This window comes from Gymnoscopelus microlampas, assembly GCF_963454915.1.
Source record: "Gymnoscopelus microlampas genome assembly, chromosome: 12".
Lineage (NCBI taxonomy): Eukaryota > Metazoa > Chordata > Actinopteri > Myctophiformes > Myctophidae > Gymnoscopelus > Gymnoscopelus microlampas.
The window spans coordinates 43,213,214-43,238,689 of NC_139949.1; the positions used below are offsets into that span (position 1 = coordinate 43,213,214).

At 42.0% G+C, this 25,476-nt stretch overlaps 1 protein-coding gene across 1 annotated transcript in view; it reads left to right on the forward strand.

Annotated features, from left to right (window-relative positions):
* The first annotated feature begins 722 nt into the window (after positions 1-722).
* LOC311057937 (F-BAR and double SH3 domains protein 2-like) overlaps positions 723-25,476 on the forward strand; it is a 57,711-nt gene continuing 32,957 nt past the window's right edge. Inside the window, exons 1-4 of the mRNA XM_084075147.1 lie at positions 723-1,055; positions 5,703-5,800; positions 13,101-13,146; positions 24,950-25,032. Coding sequence (XP_083931273.1) covers positions 1,035-1,055; positions 5,703-5,800; positions 13,101-13,146; positions 24,950-25,032 — 248 coding nt within the window. The 5' untranslated portion in view covers positions 723-1,034. The remainder of the gene's footprint in view (positions 1,056-5,702; positions 5,801-13,100; positions 13,147-24,949; positions 25,033-25,476) is intronic.

The window sequence follows — 25,476 nt, forward strand, 5'->3', positions numbered from 1 at the left end:
TTCGCCACAGTCAAGCAGGGGTCATTATTAATCCCAAAAGAGCATTGGTTGAACATGCCTGCATGGGCAGGATGGAAGGATATGGTTTGCTCCATTAGGATGTCATAATATGATATGGTATTATATAGTACGCCATCATTTACATTATCCAGGAGGAGAAGGAGATGATGATAATAATATCACATGCACACACACAGATGTGCAGGGTCAGGGTTTAATCCCCCCCATAATACACGTGTGGCCACTAGAAGCCGCTAGACTAGGGGCCCCGTCCATTCCATGGTTTCTATTCCCATGTATTTCTTGGACATAGCCGGGTAGAGGGCTGTGTCTGTTGTTCATTCCAGGGTTTTGAGCACCTCTATGGGTTTTTTTAGGCCTAATTTATGCTCAAGAAAATAGCAAATCTATCGCGACAATTGCAGGTCTGCTATTTTCGATTATTTTCGAATTTCAAGTATAAATCGTTTTTTAAAATGTATTATTCCCATTTGCATTTCCTCAATACGGCCGCTAGAGGGCTCCCCGTTGCTTTGCCAGGGGGAGGGTTTTTTCCTTTTTTTTCTCTTTTATTTCCCATGCATTTCCTCCGTGTGTCGCCATCATCCTCCTCCTCCTCCTCCTCCTCCTCATCATCATCCTCACCACCCCCCCCCCCCTCCAACGCCCCCCCCCCCACCGGAAACCCCGCTTCTCTTGCTGTGCTGAATGGTGAAGTTGGAGGCTGCTTAATTTCTGCGCCCCGGGGCCAGCCAGTGTGTAGAGTGTAGTGTTGTTATTACACAGGGACTGTATGGGACGCTCTGCTAGTGCTGCTGGTTAAAAAACCTCCTCCAACGGTCATGGCCGCTTGATCCAAAGGGCTGATCGCGTCCCGTTATCATCATCCTCCTCACCATCATCATCTATTCGAGGGAGAGAAAAAAAAACCTTCGCACGCACAAGTTTCCACCAACGGATTAAACTTTCTTTTTTTTTTTTTGCTGAGTTTTTTTTTTTTTTTTGTTCTTCTTATGTGGAAGAAATTATAGAAAATGCAACCCCCACCGAGGAAGGTAAGCTTCATGATCCCCCCTGATGTCTGTCTGTCTATAGTGTGTCTGGGATTGGATTCTGGAGGATATATAAAAGCCTGGTGCAAAAAAATGTCTCGACGATCAACAAACGCTGCTGCATTATTTAATTGTTGGGGAAAATGTTTTTGTTGCCGAGCAACTTAGTAAGAAAAACTACTTAGAAAAAACAACAATAATATGCAGGCTAAAATGCCCCTCAACCTAAGGTTGAGAGGCATTTTAGCCTGCATATTATTGTTGTTTTTTCTTTCTTTCTTTCTCCCCAGTCCCCCCCGACGATCCCGTGCATTTTCCTCTCACTGATCATAGCTTTGAAGTAAAGAACATTTTGAAGATCAAGTCCCATGTGTGTGTTATAAGTGCAGTTTTCTTTTTCGGGGGGACGGGGACAGGGACGGGGACGGGGGGGAGTAAAGGAAACTAACAGTGTAATAATGTTGATCAAAGTGTTTGCGTGGCTTCTTTTTGCCTGCAGAAAGGGGGAGAAAAAAAGTCCACTTTTAATGCGTCTAAAGTGGTTGGATCTAGAGATCTAGTATTATTGGTACGAAGATGTTTATATGGGATCATATTTCAAAAACACGGCTCACCATCGCTGCTGTGTTGTTGGCCGTCTGGACCTCAGTGTTAAAGTTGCTTTGTTGAAGGAGACAGACAGCCAGTGGTGGAAAAAGTACTCACTTTTTTTTTTTACTGAAGTTAAAGTATCAACACTGCAATGTAGAAATACTCTGTTACAAAGTAAAAGTCCGGAATTCAAAATGTGCTTGAGTAAAAGTACAAAAGTATTGGTATCAACATGTACTTAAAGTACCAAAAGTAAAAGTAATCATTGTGCAGAATTTCCCATTTCACAAGTTTTCAAATGTGTACAAATCTTTTGAAAATAGCAGATCTATACAAGCTCACAATGCATTGTGAGCTTGTAGATCGGCTATTTTCAAATGGCCAAAATGTATATAGGGCTGAAGTGGTTAATGTATGTTTTGTAATAATAATCAAAATCTACAAAGTAACCAATAACTAGACTTTTCAAATAATTGTAGTGTAGTAAAAGTAAAAAGGTTACCTTTGAGATGTAGTGGAATAGAAGTAAAAGTACTGAAAATTGGAAATACTCCAGTAAAGTAAAAAAATACCTATACTTACACTGGATATGTTTAATTTACATTGATGTTAAACATCTGCCCACTTGCGGGACTTAAAAAAAATAAAATGTGAGAGTATTTTACAAGAGTATGACTGTACATACTGTGAAGTATGATTGATTTAAATGCCAGGCCTCCCCTGCTCATTTTTTTCACAGCTGTAGTAGCCTACTGTGTTGTTATGCATTGTTTTGGATCTACAAATTGTATTAGGAAGATGTGTTTGATCACAACACACTTCATGAATGTGCTATTGGTAGAATTCAATAGTCTTACAACAAGTTGGTAAAGAAACTATTGATCCTATATTTGGCTGAAAATAATGTTTTTGTTATGGTAGCGGATATTACATAGCCAGCATGGACGCGTACTCACGAGAAAGTAATCTAAACTAATATAATCATAGGCCAGTCCAGACATTAGTGTGAGCTTGTACTTTAATAAGTAAATCATTCAGGTTCGTTATGGACAAAATGTATCATCTCAACAATCTAAAATGATTGAATGACTATAGTGAAGACTCTCAAACAATCCTTTAAGCTGAGCCTTTCCAACAAATAATCAAGTCTCTTCTGTATTGCAGAAAGATAGTTCCACAGCATTTAAGATGCAGAAATGAATGATGATCTGCTTTATATCCCCGTTAGTCACTAATCAGTACATTGTGCCTGCAGGGCATGGTTTGAATGGCTGGGAGCAGAGCATGTGAGCCAGATGGAAACTCCAAAATTGTGTAATGTTGGTGTCCTTTAATGAATATCAGATTAGTAGCAGAGTAACGTAAATATATTGCCTCGGTCCAGTCAATTTAAGCTGCTTTAACATGAGATTCAACAGCCTTACATAGAGGGGTTCCCTTTATGTGACACCGCTTGCTACAGGTACTGCATGAGGTATCCTTGTAATAGTGCTTCCAGTTCTACATTCACACATTGTGTTGAATTGAAGAATGCCACTTGCCAGCATTGCTATAACGTTGGCATTTTGGAGTCCAAATGCCCCTGTGCAAGCAGAATCATTTCATTTCAAAAAGGCCATTTTCTTTTAGCGCACCATACTAAATGTTTGCCCTTACAGTTTTCAGTTTACAGTTAGGCATTTAGCAGACACTCTTAATCCAGAGCGATTTACAGTGAGCAAGGACACAAGATAATACATCAATAATACATCAAATGCATAGACATAGTAATCTAATAATAAAGTAATACATAAGTAAACCAATAATCTAATGATAACTAATACATACGTAAACCAAGAACCTATCATCAGCCTACATTGAAACTATACACACTATAGGATGCCGGGTCAACAATGACCTGGCATCTGTCTACATAACATGCTATCTAAGTCATTGGTTCTCAAAGTGGGGTCCGGGGACCCCCAGGGGTCCTTGAGGGAGTTCCAGGGGGTCCCCAGCTAAATGATAGATAGTTAGGAACCAAATGGACCCTTATGTGTCTGTAACTCTGAGAGTTACATCAACATTGATTTTACAATATAAATTGGGGTCCCAGAGATAGAAATGCCATTAAATGGGGGTCCGTAGCCCTAATGCATGTCAAACTGGGGGGGTCCTTAAATTACAATGATTGAGAATCACTGCTAGAGCCGTAAAAATATTCTCTTATGAGGGTCCCTGGCTTATCTTTTCAAATGGGGGTCCGTGGGCTAATAAGTGTCTATTTGGGGGTCCTTGACATGAAAAAGTTTGAGAACCACTGATCTAAGTTACATTTTAGCCGTTGCATAATCCTGGAAGGTTGTCAAGGCTAGGGCAAGTGCTACAAGTGCTCTTGCATCTCTCAACTTAACCATATCTATAAACACATCTTGCATTGAAACACAAAGGTTGTTGTAAGACTAATTGGCGCTTTGGTGTCCCAATGTAATTTCCATACGCAGAATAATTTGTATCCTGGTATTGGTTTTTACAGCAAAACAATTAAAGCCACAGAAATGCAGCCACACTAAAGGCCCTCCCCCGTGTGTTGGTTGACACATTGAGACGTTCAGGTTTAGTGATGTCGGAAAGACGGAAACGGAAGGATTCCAGAAGTTGTTTGTCATTGTGATTCCCAATGTGTTATATGCCATTTAAAAAGTAATCCTACTCACTCGAGCAAGTGAATATATTTAGAAATAAATGCTTACATTTCACCTTGAACTTGGTTTTCCACTTGACCAAACTCCCAATTAGCAGTAGTGACACACTGGGATTCATCATGCAACTCTCCATAGCCAATTAGGAGTCAGTCCTCCAGAGCAGTGGTGTAAAGTAAAAAAGTACATTTACTCAAGTACTGCACTTTACTTCTACTCCACTGCATCTCAAAGGCAAATATTGTACTTTTACTTCACTACAATTATTTGAAAACTTTAATAACTAGTTACATTGTAGATTTTGACTATTATTACAAGACATACATTAACCACTTCAGCCTATATACATTTCTGGCCGATCTACAAGCTCACAATGCTATTTTCAAAAGATTTAAAAGTTGTGAAATGGGACATTCTGCATAATGAATACTTTCTACTTTTGGTGCTTTGAGTACATTTTGATACCAATACGTTTGTACTTTTACTCAAATACTCATTTTTTTTACTTAAAATTATTTCTATGTTGCAGATTTGATACTTTTACTTAAGTAAAACATTTGAGTACTTTTTCCACCACTGGTCCAGAGAGCTTGTTCCGCCTCTTGCACAGAGCCCCCCAGAGACCAGTGTTTTACCTGGGAAGGGCTGCTTGGCTCGCTAATGATTGGAACTGATTAGCTGAGCTGTTGCTTGTCATCAATGCTGCTAACCTCAGCTGAAACAACACACTGTAGTTTAGCAATTTTTTTTGATCATCTTCTTCACCAGTATCCATAGCATCACATACATCAACATAAACAAACTGTTGCATAGTTAAAGGTGATCAAAAAGGAATATGGCTGAAGCTAAAAGCTTATAAATGCCTATCCTACGACACATAACCTTATGTTTGGCAAAAACAAAAAAGTAGTTGCAATGAACGAAAGTCGACGGTAAACAAGCCAAACAAACAAAATAAATTCCAGATTTATATACATAAAACAAACAAAAAAAAACAACCCCACACCCATCAATAAGCATGTTATTATATAGATCTATAAGGATCCATCTATGCTATTATACACTACATAACCATTATTATGCATTATGATTATTATTATTGTTATAATTATTACCATTATCATCATTTTAATCACATTATATTAACATCATCATCCTCAACACCACAACCATTACCACCAGGCTCTTCCTAGGCTTCTAGAAACACTCAACTCAATCTCTTAAAGCTGGCATTTGAGGAAAAGTTTTTTTTCTGCTCGTGTGTGTGTGTGTGTGTGTGTTGTGTGGTTTGTTGACTGTATAAATGAAGGAAGATTGTTTTTTTTTTCTTCAACGTGCCTGTTTGAATTGTTTTCCTTGTCCTTTCCTCTCCGATCAGGTCCGAGTGACCCAGGAGTTGAAACACATTCACGCGGAGCAGTTGGGCAGGCTACACATCAAACACCAGACAGAATGTGATCTCTTGGAGGACCTCAGGTGAGAACCAATGTTGCGCAGGTTTTGCGAGAGAAACTATGAATACAAGCCCAAAAGAAGCGACTAGGTTACATGAGACCTTTAAACCTATATCACATCCACTATTTGAAAATAGCCAATCTACAAGCTCACAACGCGCTGTGAGCTTTTAAACAACACAAATCTTGTATTGGGGTCCCTGGCGTAAAATATTTTCATTTGGGGGTCCTTGACATGAATATGTTTGAGAAACACTGGTTTAAACAACATTAGGAAGCAAGCCCAAATAAGCAACTACACTTTAGAAACAAGCCCCAAAACCACTACCAATATTTACAAGCAACTTCACAGAAAAAACATCCCAAAGTCGCTTATAATAAGCGCACATGGCAACGCTGGTGAGAACCTATAGAGCAGCATTTCTTTTCCCAGAAGGCCATACTACTGACTTTGATAAAGTGAGTGAAGAGCCCTACGCATTAGACAATTGAATGGAAACTTGAAACACATTATAGCTTTATGTGTCACTCTGGTTTAATAGGTTACAATGAAGAGATTACTGCGTACATACAATTATCCATTCTAATGCTGTTACTGATCAACTTTTAAATCAGTCTAGTACTATGTCGCCAGTTGTCTGATATGCAGCACTTCAGATGTCACTGATGAAACACATGATTATGTTTTAAACATGGACACAGACAGACTGACTGTTTTACAATTATAAACATTTACCATTTACAGTAACTATTCATTTGGCAATAATTGGAATCATGTTCAATTCATTTGCCTCCAAGGCCATTAACATAATGCTGTCTTTTGATCATTTTGGGAGGGGGCGGTAATTCTTTCCTTTGAGGACGTTGTGGGCCGGATTCTGATAATGTCTGTGGGCCGGTTCTGGTCCTCGGGCTGTGTATTGCCCACCGGTGACAGTGGTTCTCAAACATGTTCATGTCGGACCCCCATCTGAAAATATTTTGTGTGAGAGATCCCCAGAAGAGAAGATTTTCAAAATATGTCAACAATATCAGATATATAAGCTCGCAACGCATTGCAGTGCGATGCATTGTGAGCTTGTAGATTGGCTATTTTCGAATAGCCAAAGTATGACATATAAGCATAAAGTGGTTAAACAGGTTTTCTTATGCTAAATTCACTGATTTGGCTGGGGACACCCTGGGACCCTTTCAAGGACCCCTGTGGGTCCCCGCCGGACACCACTTTGAGAATCACTGAGCTAGAGGGTCAGGGAATATCCACAGGGAGGGGTGGGATGTCATTGTGCTGAACTTTGAGAGGTCTAGGCATTACAATTTCAATTCACTTCAAAGGAGCTTTAGTGGCATGAGACAAAATGGGTTTGCATTGCCAAAGCAAGTGTCAAAACATAATGAAAACAATTTAAGAAAAAATTGGGAATGTACAGTTGGAGGGGGTACAGCATTGTTTTAAACGGAGCTATGTCACATTGCAACGTTATATGATACATGCTGGCGAGGGTTTAAAGCTTTTTGAAACAAATAGCAGCAATCTTTCGCAGTCACGTCTGGGACATTTTTCCCCAAACTATTTAAATAGTATACGAAAAAGCCTCAGTCAGAATTCAAATGTGTTTAAAAGTAGCAGCTCCGTTTATATGTGCAGTAGGTCTATGTCCGAGGTCCACTCGGTGAACACTATGGTTAGTAGTCCTTAGGGTGGCTGTATTCCAGTGGTGGAAAAATAACTCAAATGTTTTACTTAAGTATCAATACCTGAATGTAGAAGTACTCCGTTACAAGTAAAAGTCCGGAATTCAAAATTGACTTGAGTAAAAGTACAAAAGTGTTGGTATCAAAATGTACTTAAAGCAGCAAAAGTAAAATTACTAAAATGTTTGAAAATAGCAGATCTACAAGCTCACAACGCGTCGCGACGTGACGCATTGCGAACTTGTAGATCGGCTATTTTCAAATAGCCTATGATGTATAAAATAGGGCTGAAGTGGTTAATGTATGTTTTATAATGTAATAATTCTGCAAAGTAGCTAGTAAATAAAGTTTTCAAATAATTGTAGTGGAGTAAAAGTACAATAGTTGCCTCTGAGATGTAGTAAGTAAAAGCATTGGAAATTGGAAATACTCCAAAGTAAAGCACAGTACTTAAGTAATTGTACTTAGTAACTTTCCACCACTGGCTCGCACATTGTTGTATTTCTCCGGAGTTTTTCGTCGTTGGTCATGTTTTCAAACTCACTCTGGGTGTATGCAATCTGGGCATTACCTACCGTATGTATTCCGTAGGGCCTTTACCACCACAGCAGAAATGGACAGTGTGTGCAGACGCCAAAAAGGTAGACATTACCAGATGCTGTGGTGGTTGTGTTTTCAGCCGTAGTCTTTGGGTTAAGTTGACAGACCATTGGCTCCCAACTTCCTGTGTGTGGTTGGTGGCAATAGAGCTGTGATCTGGGCCCCCAAACAGCTGGAAGTGAGGAACACGGAGGGGCCTCCAGATGTCCTGTCCTGACTACCTTGAATTGTTCAACCGGGGGAGGCACTGTGTCATTAACCACTTAAAACCCTATACACTGTCAAGTCGCGAAAACAGCTCGATCTTCGAGCTTTTGTATAGATGTGCTGTTTTTGCCAAATGTTCACCTATTTTCACAGAACGTGTGCCTAATTGTGACATGCCCAGAATAGGGATGCTATAGGGCATTGGTTCTCAAAGTGGGGTCCGAGGACCCCCAGGGGTACTTGAGGGGGTTCCAGGGGGTCCCCAGCTGAATGATGGACAGGGACCAAATGGACCCTTATGGGTCTGTAACTCTGAGAGTGTACAAATGGAACCAAATGGACCCTAACGGGTCCATTTGGTTCCATTCCAACATTGATTTTACAATATGAATTGGGGTCCCAGAGACATACATGCCATTAAATGGGGGTCCGTAGCCTAATGCATGTCAAACTGGGGGTCCTTGAAATTAAAATGGTTGAAATCACTGCTAGAGAGCCGTAAAAATCTTCTATTATGGGGGTCCCTGGCTTATCTTTTCAAATGGGGGTCCGCGGTCTAATACGTGTCTATTTGGGGGTCCTTGGCACGAAAAAGTTTGAGAACCACTGCTATAGGGTTCATGTGGTTAACAAAAGAGGGGGAACAAAGTGAAACCCAAGCCAGAGGGGAGGGCTGCTTGCCGATCTGGTTGGAGAAAGGGTTCGTCAGAATTCAAAATGCTGTCAAATAGACAAGACAAGGAGGCATGTGATGAGCAGTGGTGGGAAAAAAACGTTCATTTCAGTGAACGAACGATTTCGTTCACGCTCAATGATTCGCTCAAATGATTCGTTCCAGTTCTCGTTCAGTTGCGCTGTTTTCTAGTGAAACACACCATCGCGGGAGCGTTATTATTACGTTGCGCGTACAGCCCGCCCTCCCGTCCTGTGTACGGGGGGGGAGGGGATGGGGGGCATGAACGATAGCGTGAACGTAACAGTTGCAGGACACGAACGAGCTCGTTCACGTTCACGGCAATGAACTAGTTCTTTTGAACAAATCGATCATGAACGACCCATCACTAGTAATGAGGTGTGGGCACCTCATTACTCCCAGGGGTCCTTTAGGGCAGGGGTCTTCAACGTTTTTCAGGCCAAGGACCCCCTAGCTGAGAGAGAGATGAAGCAGGGACCCCTACACATATTGTATAACATTGTGTTGTGTTTAAAAAAAAATAGATAGCTTCATAGACTTGACAGCGCTATCATCAGTGTATGTTGGAATCATGTTAATGTGTATTTTCAGATATTTAACCACTTAAACCACTTAACCACTCAATCCTTGGTAAACTTGACTTTTCACTCTGTACTTGGTCTTCTCTTTTTCCCCTCTACACCAAACCTCTTTGCCGAAAATAACTACGATCTACTACGAAGCGTAGTGGGCTTGTAGATCTGCTATTGTAGGCTAAAGTTCTCCTCAGAATAGGGATGCTAGGGTTCAAGCGGTTAATGTAAAAAATAATAATCCTATTACACAAAGATTTGCCGGCCCCCCTGTAGTAACTCTGAGGACCCCCTAGGGTCCCGGACCCCCTGTTGAAGACCTCTGCTTTAGGGGGTTTCAGTGGGTCCCCAGCAAAATGAGAAACACTTAAGCCCTATTAGACTTTTCGGCTATTCAAAAATAGCTGATCTACAAGGTCACAACGCTTCGTGATGCGACTTGTTCTGAGCTTGCAGATCTGCAATGTTATGGAAAACGTTGACAAATCTTGACACATTTTTACATTAAATCTTCTCTTATGGGGGTCCCTGCCCTGGCACGGAATCTCTTCAGATGGGGGTCCCCGTGGCCAAATTACATCTCAATTTGGGGGGTCCTTGACATGAAAATGTTTGAGAACCACTGATCTCTAGGGAATGCAGAGAGAAAGGGGGAAAAGGAGAGCGGGCTCAGAGACGAGAGGCAGACGGAATGCTAGAGCCAGTCCTGACATGATTTAATGACCTGAGACGAATCCCGCTGCACAGAGGTTTATCCTACTAGGTCACTGACCCGTCTTCGCTTGACTTGGATTATTCTATGTGCAGATGAATGAATCCCTCATGGTATATGGCCCTCGTCGAGTCGTGGTGTAAAGTAACTCAAGTACTGTACTTTTGAAGTACAATTTTGAGGTATTTTCTTTAACTTTACTCGAGTGTTTACACATTTCAGTCTTTTACTTCTACTCCACTACATCTCAGAGGCAAATATTGTACTTTTTACTCCACTACAATTATTTGAAAACTTAGTTACCGGTACTAGTTAGTTTGTAGATTTTGATTATTATTACGAAACATGCATGAATCACTTCAGCCCCTATTCAAACTTTGGCCATTTGAAAATAGCCAATCTACAAGCTCGCGATGTGACTCGTTGTGAGCTTGTAGATCTGCTATTTTCAAAAGCTTTGTAAACTTGTGAAATGGGACATTCTGCATAATAAGTACTTTTACTTTTTTATTTTGATACCAATACTTTTGTACTTTTACTCAAGTAAATTTGGAATTCCAGAGTATTTCTACATTGCAGTATTGATACTTCTACTTAAGCAAAACTATTTGAGTACTTTTCCCACGACTGCTCGTCACATCCCCACTGACCGTGAGGGGGTCCGTGTTTACACACCCAGAGTTAAAGCTGCAAGTGAATGAAATGTTATTTTAACCAATCTGCATGGTAGAGTTAGAGTATGTTAATACAATATAACTAACACGACTGCGGTGGTTGGACTCGGTCTGCCAACCTGGTCCTCTATCGAGCCATTTTAGATCCTGTGGTCGGGTAATAATAATAAACTTTATATATATAGCACCTTTCATGACATAAATGCAGCTCAGGTGCTTTACAGTGCAAAAATAAAACAATTGCAAAAAACAATGGCATAAAAATAATGGCTAAAACAAAAGGCAGTGAGTCAAGCAAAACAGTAAAGACATGAATAACAACAGAGATTTAGAAGAAAAATAAATCTGCAAAAGACTTGAGCTTTGCTTTAAAACTGTCTACAGAAGGTAGGACCACTACAGGTTGACGAGAGGTATTGCAAGAATCACTCGCCTTCGCAAACTTGCTCTCTGTTGTAGCTCAACGGTAGAAATGTTGACGCTTGCACGTTGGGGCCCGGGTTTCGAAAACCCGGGTAGAACATGAAAGTTACGGATTGCAGCTTTAAATGAACACTCTGGGACTTTTTACTCTGTAGCCACGAACAACAGGGAAGAAAAGTAAGACTAAACATCCTACTACTTTAATTGAAATGCCCACGCTGTGGTGTAACGTCCGGGGTTGGCCAGCACACTTATCTTTATTGATACCCGGTTTGTATGTTTTCACAAACGGGTACAACTAAAGATAACGTTTACAAAGACTGTTATTACAGTGCAGGGCTTTACTTTAGATTCAAAATATCCATATGTAGAGTGAGTGCCACAGGAAGAGGCAGGCCAAGCCTGGGAGAGTCTGGTGAGGAATGACAGAGAGAGAGAGAGAGAGAGAGAGAGAGAGAGAGAGATAGAGAGGGGGGAAAAAAATAACTCTTGTGAAAGAATTCTGGATATTTTTCTTGCTGGCAGGAAAAGATGTAGTTTCTCACAGAAGGACATACGGGTCGTTGATAGTTTAGTTTCAGGCCTAGAGTAGACCAGTCCAGACATCAAGAGCACGGTCTCTCCCATGGGGGAAAACATTTTTTGAAGGAAGATAACAGGATGAAGGGAAGGATGGGCGATTGCCGCGCTGCAACTGGTCCCTGTGTGATTAATTATATCAACGGGCAAACCTGCTGAGAGCCTGTGGTCTTTTAGGCTTTGTTACGGTCTGAACGTAAATCCGATTTATTTCTCAAATCTGATCTTTTGGAGGACTGACTGTCCACAGTCTCCGCACTGTTACTTGCAAGCGATAAGATCGGGGTTTGTGTATGTTCAGACATCGCTGACTTATCTACATCGGTTGCTGTGGTAATGACGCAGCAGCATAGGCACGGGGTCATCATGCTTATCTTATACTCTGTCGTGACGACTGTGTCACTCGCCGAAAACGGACGATATAGAAGCTCACAATGTGGCGCATAATTGTGGCGCGCTGTGAGCTTGTAGATCGACTATTGTCGGCAAGCCACGCCGCCGCATGAGGAAGTATATAGCCTACTGCAGAGGTCTTCAACGTTTTCAGGCCAAGGACCCCCTAGCTGAGAGGGAGATGAAGCAGGGACCCCCTCTATATTGTATAAAATTGTGTTTCAGATAAACCTTTGCTGCTTTTTTTTCCCTCTACACCTATAACTCTTTGCCAAAAATAGCCGATCTACAAGCTCACAACGCCTCGCGCTGCGAGGCGTTGTGAGCTTGTAGATCTGCTATTTTTTGGCTAAAGTTCTCTTCAGAAAAAAGAAAATCCTATCCCACAAAGATTTGGCGGACCCCCTGTAGTAACTCTGAGGACCCCCTAGGGGTCCCGGACCCGCTGTTGAAGACCCCTGGCCTACTGTATATCAGGCTTCAGGGTCCAAGTGTCCAGACTGAGACCAAAAAAAAGAAATAAATCAGATTTAAATTGCATTTCAAACCACAAAGAATGTGGTTCAAATCTGATCAGCAAAAATCCCTTTTCTTGTGATTTTTATTTTATACTGTTCAGACTTGATCAAACCAATCTGACTCCAATTTGGATGGGCCAAAAGTCGAATTTGGGTCCGTCAGTCTGAACATCGCCTTATTAGCCTGTTTTTAGTAGCAACAGATGTCTGGCCGAGCTGTCCATTCATACCTCACTGTGCTCTTCTTTTCTGTAGGACGTTTAGCCAAAAGAAGGCAGCGGTAGAGAGAGACTACGCTCAGGTGAGTAACGCTTCACTCTCTCTCTCTCTCTCTCTCTCTCTCTCTCTCTCTCTCTCTCTCTCTGTCTCTCTCTCTCTCCACTTTTCTCACAGTGCTTTTGACGCTAGTGGAGGCCGCTTGGTTCCTGCCTTGTCATTTGCGACTCCAAAAATAGACCCCGTGTTTCACAGTATTGCCCCACAAAGACGCCATATGAGATTCAAGTCTGGGTTAAGGCTATATGGCGTTGAGGTTGTGGTCCGTCCGTGGGACGATCATGGTTGGGCTTGTGGTCCGATAACTCATGGATGGTGACATGCCACAGGAAAACACCACATCAGAGGGACGTGCACGCATTAGTGATCCTCTCTGGCTCGGTTCCTCCTCGCTGTGTTGTTTTGCCCACAGCTTCCTGGGGATGTCAATTGGACTGTCTAGAAAATCCCCTCTCTTCTTGCTTGGCTCTGTTCCGGCTTTGCATCCCGGTGTGGAATGTCCGCCACCGCTGTGAGAAAGAGAGGGGGCCACATGGCACTGGACTTATCCAACCTGTAACCTTATACGCGCTTGTTTACACATGTGCGTCTGATCGCCGTCTAGGTTGACTTGAAAGGCACCGTAAAATACGCGGCTCTCTCTCTAGGTCGTCCTCAGCACATACAGTAATTGGGGGTGTCATCAAGAGCCACACATTGATAACCGTCATACTCATGGATGCGTATGTCGTAAAATAAGGTTTATTTTATCAGGCTGTACAAATAGCAACACCACACAGATAAAGGCAGAGAGTGACGTTTGCGCTTCCTGCCATATATCCCACCTGTTGGAAGAATGACCTGTGCAATCCTTAGTACTTGTCGGTTGTTCTTGTGGTCAGTGTCACCTTTCATTAAAGTCAGTACACTGCAGTTAAAATGGAGTTAAACCAAAAACCAAATTAAAAGATCTGGATGACTGTACTGCAGACGGAGCATACAGTGCTTTGCTTTGTCTGATATTAGAGGAAGCCATTAGACTCCGTTCATTTCTGTACGCTTTACGGTATGAAAACAACATGCAGAGACTTTAAACTTGCTTGAGACAGGTTGTCCTACACAGTGAACCTTATGGCACCTTTATTTTTGTCATATTACGTTGTCATTGCCTTTAAATGCATTATATAGTCTAAATTAAATAATACCTGCCGAAAAAGATTGTTTTACATGTTCAAAATGTGTCCATAATGACCTCTTCGCTGATGTTTAGTCAACATTGACTCGATTATTCTGGTAGGTTCTGTAATGTCTTAATTGGGAGGAGATGTAAACACAAACTCTAAAAAATAAATGCCATTAACAGCTGTGCTATTACTTTTTTGTTATTGTACTATAGTTATTAATCAAGGATGCAGTTGATACATTTCCTGTCATTTTTCACCACTACCTATAACTCTGAAAAGTGCTTACTATAAGGAATGCATCCGTATTCGCACACATTTCATGGCACCTACATTCTTGAATCACGGTCAGCCCATTTAAAATTATGAGCACATCTGTCAGCTGAATCAACTGTCCAGTTTTCAACTGCAAGTTGAATGTCCAAGGACTAAACTGGATTTTAATTGTCTCAAATCAATTAGTTTTGTATCGTCTTTCAATCTGCCTTAATCTCTCCATCACAGCTTTTAATAGATTTTAATTTGACACATTTTTAATTATTTATGATTCTTTAATATTCAAGCTATTTGGGGGGAATAAGTGAAAGAGCAGGGCAGGCCTACTGTATAGTAAATTCGTATTTCGTAGGGTAAGTGGAACATTTGAGTATATTCAAGTTATATGTTCTGGGATAATATATTCAGACATTATTTTTTACCTCATTGTCTTAAGATTTTGCAAGTGCACATGTATGTCACACCTACTTTGGTAATTTAATAGTGCTTTTTTTATAGAGCCAGACCGATACCACTTTTTTCGAAAGATTTTCAAATATTTGCAAAAACCTTTTGAACATTTTCTATAATGACTTGCCCGAAGCAGGGACACCAGGTTGAAAGTGTTTAATAATACGGACACATCAGCTGCATAATTGCGGATGCCTATGTCGTCATAATGGCCGATATATCAGCCAAACTGATATAACCGTCAGGCTGGTACTTTATTGGTCACCACTCACCATGATTCATCACTAGATTAAACTGAAACAGTGAAATGGCACCGCTTCAGCGGAGATTGCCTCAGTGGACCTGTATTTCTGTTGTATTGTTCGAGTTTGAATATTATTATTCTCACTGACTTTTTGGCATAAGTTGGAGTCCACGAAGTACCAATGAAAATGCAGTGGTGTAAAGTAACTAAGTACATTTACTTAAGTACTGTACTTAAGTACTGTGCAAATATTGTACTTTTACTCCGCTACAATTATTTGACAGCTTTAGTTACTTTGCAGATTTAGATTATTATCACAAAACATGCATTAACCACTACAGCCCTATATATATTCCGGCTATTTGAAAAAAGACGATCTTCAAGCTCACAACACACCGCAAAGCGACACATTGTGAGCTTGTAGATCTGCTAGTTTCAAAAGATTTTTAAACATTTGAAATTTTGAAATGAGACATTCTGCACAATGAGTACTTTTACTTGATACCAATGCTTTTGTACTTTTACCCATGTACATTTTGAATACCTTACTTTTACTTGTTAGAGAGTATTTCTACACTGCAGTGTTGATATTTTACTTAAGTAAAAAATGTGAGTACTTTTTCCACCACTGTGAAAATGTCTCTGTTCTGTTTACAAGTAAGAGACTATGCAGCTAACTCTCCATCGACAGATATTTGACCAGCCAAGGTTAGTTCAGTCACTGTCCAGCCTTCTGCTCTTCACAGCTGTGTGTTGGTATCCGTTAAGAGGGTAAAGGTCACCCCGCAGCCCAACTATTGTAATCCTGTGTGTGTGTGTGTGTGTGTGTGTGTGTGTGTGTGTGTGTGTGTGTGTGTGTGTGTGTGTGTGTGTGTGTGTGTGTGTGTGTGTGTGTGTGTGTGTGTGTGTGTGTGTGTGTGTATGTGCGTGTGTGAGAGATCAGCAATACACCAATAATGCCAGTCTGCAGTAAATTATTAATAGACTGGAAAGGTGCACTTGATGGAGCGCAAGTCTCTCACTCCTTTGCCTCCCTCCATTGCCGTGGGGGGGGGGGGGGGTTATGATCATTTAAAGGATGCTTATCATTAATGGCTGTTGATTATGTTTGTACAGGGCCAGAGTGGGAACACAAATCAGGCCGGGAATGTAAAAGACATCAATCCCCATCTCTGTCCAAATGTATATACAAATAATAAAGTAGTTGGATGTTGCGTTTGTGATATATGGTGTTTTTTGTAAAAAAAAAAAAAGAAAAAGAAAAGAAAAAGCCAGTTACAGCTAAATACATAGAATATCAGAAAGCAGTTTGACGCTAATTTTCCACATGACTCCCAAGATCACATGTACCGAATTTGGTGAAGATTGGTCTAAAGAGAAAAACAACAACAGTGGAAGTTTTCACATTTGTGGAATATGAGTCAACAAAAGTGAAATGGCTTTTGGCTCTGATTACAGCGACAAAAGAAACATATTTCGTAAAATAATTATATTAGTTTATTAGGGCACACAATATACTTGACATTAATAAACCATTTGAAAAGCATAGCGTTTGTAAGATTGTGGAATCATTTTCAGATTCCCCATTCCGGCTATCGTTGTTTTATCCAGGGACTGCTTTCGGTTAGACTTTTCGATTCAATCAGTGCTTTCAACTGCATTAAAAAGCGACAATAATGTAACTTTGACAAAAAAAAATATGCTGACAGAAATGTCCGTGTTGGATTACCCATCTCAAGCAAGTTTACAGTCTGCAAATTGATTTTCATACCATACTGAAATGAATGGAAGCAAATGGCTTTCTTGGAAGAGGAAAAAACAAAAGCAAAACTTGGTATGCTTTGGAAAACGGTCTGCAGTATTGCCAAGTATACCTTGAGTCATAGCCAGTGGGCTGCATGCCAGACCGCTGATATGGTTTAATTTGTTAAAAAGGCTTGCTGGACTAGGTCATGCAAGAGCATCATTGTAGATGGGTCGGCTCCATTTACAAATGTCAGTGATGTCACTGGGACATCTCCTGGCTGAAGATGAATGGGCTACATCACCGGCACAGTAGTTTAATGATCTTGGCATTACAAATGGAGTTATTTGAGGTGACCGGTTGTTCGGTACGTTTGACCACATGGGTCATACTGTCCCCGGTTGGATTCCGGCTGGAGGCTTGTATTGAAAGCCCCCCTATCCCCCGCCCTCTCTCTCTCTCTGCCCTCTGTTTCCTGTCTCCCGGCTATCCTATTTAAATAAAGCCATAAACCTGAATGGCAATCATTTCAGGAGGTAAGTTAGCCGTCTGGTCTGTCCCCTGTCGGGTTTTGGTGGACCAACGGACATAGTTTACCTTTTTTTAAATGGACTGAAAATTGTTTTTGAGAGAGTGGTATTGTGGTCTGGATTTTGTTATTCATTAGCTATTGCCAGAATAACAAATCTAAAAATGCTTTCCAGCCAAACATAATATCTATAAGTGAAAGCAGAACCAAAATAGTTAAAGTGTAACTTTAAAAGCAGTGACGATAGACGATACTTCCTCTGTACCAGTTTACCAGCCATCTCCCGGATTGGAAGCTATCTATGATTGTGGTGAAGTATTAGACTTTGTGTACTGTAAGAGCAGCAGATGCATCTCTTGCATGGCCACCGGTTGAATAGCAGTTTGTGTGTGTGTGGGCCATTATGTTGGGGGGCTGAGGCAACGTGAGTAAGGCTATAGCTCCGTAGCTGGAGATATGACCTGGACAATCTAGAGGTGGTGTGCGGAGGGGAGGATGAGTAGGAAGCTGAACGCTTTCCTGGGGAACCCCTCTCTTCATCTCTATGATGAGCTAGTGATGATGAGGAGCACATTTAGCCACAGACTCGTGCCTCCTCGACACACCACACAGTGACCTGGACAGCCCTTTGTGCCAGTAGCCATCAGGCTCCACAACCAAGCTTGAACCCATATGAAACTAGAACATGTGCTCCTCGGAGCACAGGTCTCCGCCAGTACTTTTCCTGATTAATCCTGTCTTACCTATTTATATTACATATTGTCACGTGTCACTTGACCAATGTTAGCTTGGCTGAGACGGACACACACACGGTGGGTAAAACTCTCCTGGCGGAGACAAAAAATCACACCCCATTCATATTTAGAAACAACAGTGGTCATCACAGTGATGGAAGCTCACTTCAAAAAATATAAAAGATTTTTTGAAGTGCGTGGTGCTATTTATTGGTTTTTATTTCATCATGCATCTCGCTAGCCAATCAAAGCATTGGTGACAACATATTGTCACGTGTCATGTGAAGCTTGACCAATGTTAGCTTGGCTGAGACGGACACACACACGGACGGACGGAGACGAAAACATACTCTCCACCATACTGGCGGAGACAAAAAAGACCCACACTGATTGACCATCAACTTTTGACTGCTGTCTCCTGCATGGACTCTGGTACACTTGCACATGGACTATTAGGATGTACATTGCAGAACCTTTGCCTGTTATGGATAACTGTTGAGAGACTGTACTTATTGCCATATTGATTCACTCATATATTCACTCAGATATTCACTGTTGATGGTCTACACAGTACGCACACGCACACGCACAGACAGACAGACAGACAGACAGACAGACAGACAGACAGACAGACAGACAGACAGACAGACAGACAGACAGACAGACAGGCAGGCAGACAGAGCCGATCTACCAGCTTACAACGCGTCACTTCAGACAGACAGACAGACACACACACACACACACACACACACACACACACACACACACACACACACACACACACACACACACACACACACACACACACACACACACACACACTCAGTCAGTGTTGATATCAATATAGTGTCATTCATTCATATTCACTGTATGATTACATGTATTGATAGACTCTATATGTCACTCATTCACTCATTCAGATACTGTACGTATCTAGGGTAAGCAGCTCAGTATGTTATTTTATCTTTATATCTTGATCTTGCCTGTACCTCTCCTGTTTTCCATTCTTGCTGCCATGTACCTGTGTCATGGCATGCAGGGATCAAAGGTTTATATAATCTTATATTATTATATAGTCCACTAGTCATGTATATAGTCCACTAATCAGAGTGCCGGCCATTGAACCAAAGTGGGTCAGACAGGCTCTGAAATGAATCACTTCTTTCACTTTGATCGCCCCCCCCCCCCCTCCCCCCCACTGCCCTCCAAAATCTACTTCTTCTTCTCCTGCCCTCTTTCTCTTACACCTGCAAGCCGCCATGGCCATTACCCGATTGATATTCAAATCACAGAAAGTGATAAAATGTCCCCCTCTGTGCGTCTCTTCCTCCACCGTCTCGCCCTCCCTCCACACCATTCAGGCATGTCCGCTCTGCTAGATCAGTTGGCCATTCTCTCTCTGACTCCCACAATGGCCGGGCTTGTGGTGGGCTTGGGCCTTTGGCACCCAAGCCCACCGAGACCAATGGGTTCAGAAGGGGAGGCCAAGAGTGCACCAGGACAGGATAAAGAAACGATAGATGAACTAATTTACTTCAGTTCAACTAAACCGCTGCCTTCACTCAACTTGCTGATGCCAGGAGGCAAATCCATTCTGTTGAAACTAAATAAAAAGGGGATTTTTTTAAATATAATTTAGGGCTGAAAGTTATTCCCCTCATTTTCCTGATTCAGTCAATTCTGCCCAAATGATGGCTTTAGCTCCACTAGTGACACAAGGGTCTATACCAGGGGTCTTCAACGTTTTCAGGCCAAGGACCCCCTAGCTGAGAGAGAGATGAAGCAGGGACCCCCTCTATATTGTATACAATTGTGTTTCAGGTTAAAAAAATAAAAATAAAACTCTTTGCAGAAAATAGCAGATCTACAAGCTCACAACGCCTTGCAGCGCGAGGCGTTGTGAGCTTGTAGATCTGCTATGTTTTTGGCTTAAGTTCTCCTCAGAATAGGAGGGTTCAAGTGGTTAATGTAAAAAAAATACGATTTTGTGGCCCCCTTGTAGTAACTCTAAGGACCCCCTAGGGGTCACGGACCCCCTGTTGAAGACCCCTGGTCTATACGGATGACAATGTTATTCCATCCTTCCATCCGCCACGCAGGTCCTGAACAACATACGTCGAATATGACTGGCTGGATTGATTAGAATTTGCTGTGCACCTTCATGTTCCCTGGAGCAGTGGTTCTCAAACTTTTTCATGTCAAGGACCCCCAAATTGACACTTATTAGCCCGCGGACCCCCATTTGAAAAGATATGCCAGGGACCCCCATAAGAGAAGATTTTTACGGCTCTATAGCAGTGATTCTCAACCATTTTAATTTCAAGGACCCCCAGTTTGACATGTATTAGGCTACGGACCCCCATTTAATGGCATTTCTATCTCTGGGACCCCAATTCATATTGTAAAATCAATGTTAATCTAACTTTGAGAGTGTACAAATGGAACCAAATGGACCCGTTAGTCCATTTGGTTCCATTTGTACACTCTCAGAGTTACAGACCCATAAGGGTCCATTTGGTTCCTGTCCATCATTTAGCTGGGTACCCCCTGGAACCCCCTCAAGTACCCCTGGGGGTCCTCGGACCCCACTTTGAGAACCAACGCCCTGGAGGTACATGTAAGGTGAGGTAATGTAACTCTTGTGGTTTTGGGTGGGAAATTAGCAGTGTGAACAAGATGACACTGGACTTCACTGTATTGTGTAATAATCAGTGGCTCAGGGGTAGAGTGGCCGGTAGAGCGTCCGGATGGAAGCCGTGAGGTTTCCAGGTCGATCCCGGGCTCCCCCAGAAGAGTTACTGACGAAGTGTCCTTCAGCAAGACACTAAACCCCAATTGCTCCCGGTGAGCAGGTTGGTGCCTTGCATGGTTTCCTCCGCCATCGGTGAATGGCGAATGTAATGCACAATCTATGTAAAGCGCCTTGGATAAAAGCGCTATATGAATGCACCATTTACCTTCATGAAGGCGTTGAAAATAGAGCTTATCTACTCCTCAGCTGGATCTCACCTTTGACCATAGTATTATATATGTTAAAGGTTAGGGAGTATTTTGAGCTCTGGTTTCATTTGGTATTATTTACATTACTTACCTCCTCCAGGGCATGTTGATATTATTCACTTTTCTCAGTTGGTATGGACCTGCTAGCTGCTGCTTCTGTGTTGAAATGGAGTTTACAGAGACCACTCCAAAAACACCATTAGCAAAAGATTCCACAGAAATGAAAACATTGCTGCATTAACCTTTTAGCATTATTAAATATTCACAGTCATATTGATTTTCATTTTCTATTTTATTTATGTATACTTCATCAAACAACCATTTCTGCACAACACAAATGATTACAAAATGTATTTGGCTTTAAGGTAGCTCTATCTTTTGACAATATAAATTATATAACTAGACTTTCAGGCCTGAAATCTAGTCCTGTATTGTGCATATCAGATCAATGGTCACAGAGTCATGGCCATTTCAAATGTTAAGTACTGCTGTAAACTGTGACTATTCTCAATGCAAGACCCCTGAACAGTGTTTGTGCCAAGTTTGGTGTGGATTGGAGCATCGGTGCACCTGTGGCCCCTCGGAGCCTCTGGGTGTGACTATTGCCATGGCAGAGCGCCGCTGAACACTGTTTGTGCCAAGTTTAGTGTAGATCGGAGTAATGTTGTGCCAACGCAATGGCCCCTGGTGTGGCTATTATCATGGCAGACCCCTGGACAGTGTTTGTGCCAGGTTTGCTGCGGATTCTTGGAGCAACCAAGTAGCCCTGTTGTGTTTATGACAGACCCCCTGTAGAGGTGTTTGTGCCAAGTTTGGTGCGGATCGGAGCAACAGCGTGCCTCGCGAGTCCGTGTGATGATAAGTTTGTGACGTACACGGTCCACTGTGAATTTAAAACAAATTGTAATCATTTTATTTAGGTTCTTTCCTCTAATAAGATAGGTATCATAGTTAGTTGGGTTGGTAGCTTTGAATATATCTCACAGTTGCATTAGCTCACCTGTGCAAATGATGCCAAGTTTTCTGTCAGTCTGTCACTTTATTTTTGTGAAAGCTGAATATCTCCTTGACATACCAAAGTATACACTGAAAAACGCCAGAAATATTTCTCCCCTCTTTTTTCTTCCTCTCTCCTGCTGTTTACTCTGCCCTTCTATTTCAGCTCCTCAAAGGCTAACCTCACTGTTGGCCTGGGAGGAGGAACCTAATATATCTCCGGGGGAGAATGTGGTCAAAATAAATTACATTTTTTTCTCCAAAAATGAGCCTACCTCAGCTTAAAAACCCAGCAAGCAAGCGGGCCAGTAAACTGTGCCCTTGCTAACAGGTGAATGAGTCCGTCGAGTGCTGAATCACATCCAAATCTAGATAACTGTAAAAGATATTGTGAGATAGTCTAGCACACAGGTTTTCAAAGTGGGGAACCACTTAAACCCCATATGGTTGAGTCCCTCAGGGCTCTATACTAGTGACTTTGTGGGGGAAACCTTTAGCTGAAAATAGCCGATCAACAAGCTCACAATGCGTCGCAACCATAGACTGTATAAATGAGATGGACAAACCCACTCCGCTGCTTTCTACAGACCGAAAATGAAGCCGATTGTTCCAAGACTGTAGGTCCGCCATCTTTCAAAACGCGTCAGAATGAGACCAGACCATTATTGGTTGGGTAGCTTGTCAATCAAGAGCGGGGGGCGGGGAATGAATGCTATTGGTTGTGTAGCTTGTCAATCAAATCATCCCGCCCCTCCTAGAGAATAGCCTACTTTATCGTCAATTTTATAATAAATAGGACCATAATTTAGCAAAACGCATATCCTGATGATTGAAAGGAGACTTTAAACAAGCTGGAAGCATATAGAATTTATGACAATTTTTATTACAGTAAGAAAATCTAGTCTAAAGTTTGTCAAAAAACCCATTCACTTGCGTTAAAATAAATTCTTTCTGACACCGCAGGTCGGCGCAGGGTAAAACAGCGCCACTCTGGCCATTTTGTCGGCCTCATCGTAAATATCTAAGACTTGCCCCTTGGTCGCAACACATTGTGAGCTTGTCGATATGCTATTTTCTGCAAAAGCTTTCCCCACAATACGAATGCTGGGGGTTAAGTGGTTAACCCCCCAGCCATGATGTATAATTAAGTACACCCCTGGACATGATGCCAGCAAAGCAAAGCAAAGCAAAGTTTGTTGTTTACCCAGGGTGTCGGACTAAGTACGAAACTTGTTTCCAGCCGGACCCTGCATGGAAGCCTTGCTCAAGGGCTATTCAGCGGTGATTCATGATTGATGTGATGAATTGGGGAATCGAACTAGGGACCTTCCGGTATCAAGGCCGCCCCTCTAACCACTAGGCCACCGCTGCCACAATGTTGCAGGGATTTAGCCCCCATGTAAACCTGTGCAGTAGGGAGGTATTGGTTCCCATTTGTGTTGTGTTTGGTATGACCCAGCGGGGGAATTGAACCCCAACCTCCCAATCTCAGGGCGGACACTCTAACCACAAGGTGGTTATATATCCATATCTTGCCTTAATGACTAGCTCATTCTCAGTTAATGTTTTTCTTTATGTAAACCACTAATTAAAACATGACAGAGAGTCCATGCGTCCCGTGTGTCCTTGTGTCGGAGCTCTATGACCACTGTTGTTAACTGTTGTCCATTGAGAGAAACTGATAAAGAAAGCCATTAAGAAATGGGTTCATGACATTCTTACAGGATGAGAGGTATTTGCAGATACCAGCTATAAAGTGTAGGCTACTACTAATTGAAATCTAGTTTTCTCTCCCCTTCTCTCTCCCTTCCTTTCTCCTCACCTCTTGCTCCGTGCAAAGAGACCCGGCGCTCACCCAATGCAATGCAATATATTAATAATCTGGCCCAGATCATTCATTATTTTTCCTTTATTAAAGTCCCTCAGAAATGTCATCTACCGTGATGGACAGGAGTGTTATTGTGTTGAATTCTTATGGATTTTGATTGAAACGGGTGGACCAGGTGGCCGTGCTGCTGGTCAGAATTCATGTCTTCTTCCTGCAGCCTAATATCTCCTCATGTCCATAAGACATCTGTGATATCTTGACAAATCAACATAATAATCACATGCTCATTCTCAGTCAATTTCAGCTATTTTTTAAACCACCTATTAAATCATGATGGACGGCTGCGTACTCCGTGCGTCAGTAGCCCTGAATATGATGATGACCTGTTCCTGTGTCTAAATAGTCAGGAAATATCATTCTACACCATCACCATCACCATTAGTGATGTTAAGTTGGAGCTTTTTTCCCCCTCTCTTCTCAATATAGCAATGCACCAGACCACAGCTCATTTTAAGACCATGGGCGCTCGATGGGCACAAAATAATTTAGTATCTAAACAACCTGGGCACTGGGTGTGAAAATTGCCACTGCATCGATGCCCCTTTGCACCGTCTTGCCCCGGGTGGAAGACGGGGCCCTTAATGTTTTTTTTCTAGAACAAACCATAGCATGTGTTTCCATGTGTTGTGATTTACCAGCTGTCCTGTGGTTCATAGGCCATGGCCGCCAGGTCACAGACTTCTAAGCAGTCTTATCTGAAGATGAGACACGGGACATAGGCCGTGGCCTCTAGAGGTCAAAGTTCACCCCTTCTCTTTCTCTGTTTTTTTTCCTGACACTTACTCCTGCCCCCCCTTCCCCCCACAGGCTCTTCAGAAGTTGGCCAATCAGTATCTAAAAAGGGAATGGCCAGACAGCCTATCAGAGGTAGAGGATCAAGCAGATCACAGGTAAGTTCACGTTTCAATATATTTATGGCGTCTTTTGTTCTAACATGACGTGAAACATGTAACATGGTAAAATGTAGTGCTGTGTGAGAGCGGCCTAATGTATACAGGATGTCACGTGACAAAAATATAGATCTACAAGCTAATAACATGTTCCACCGTGATACGTTGTTAGCTTGTAGATCTGTTCTTTTTGTCACGTGACACCTTCGCTCGAGTCTGTCTTGGGGCATTGATAGCACACATTTGTAAGAGCCTCATTATTGCACCTTATGAGATTACTATAGGCCTGGAAATGGGGTAAAATACTTGTGTGGGAACCCTGTCTAGTTGACATGAATTTCATGTCAAAACCTGTGACCCACTGTGTATGTTTATGGCGTATTTCATGACATGGCATATTTCATGTCCCTAGAGTGTTATATTAAAGCGGTCGTGAATTGACCA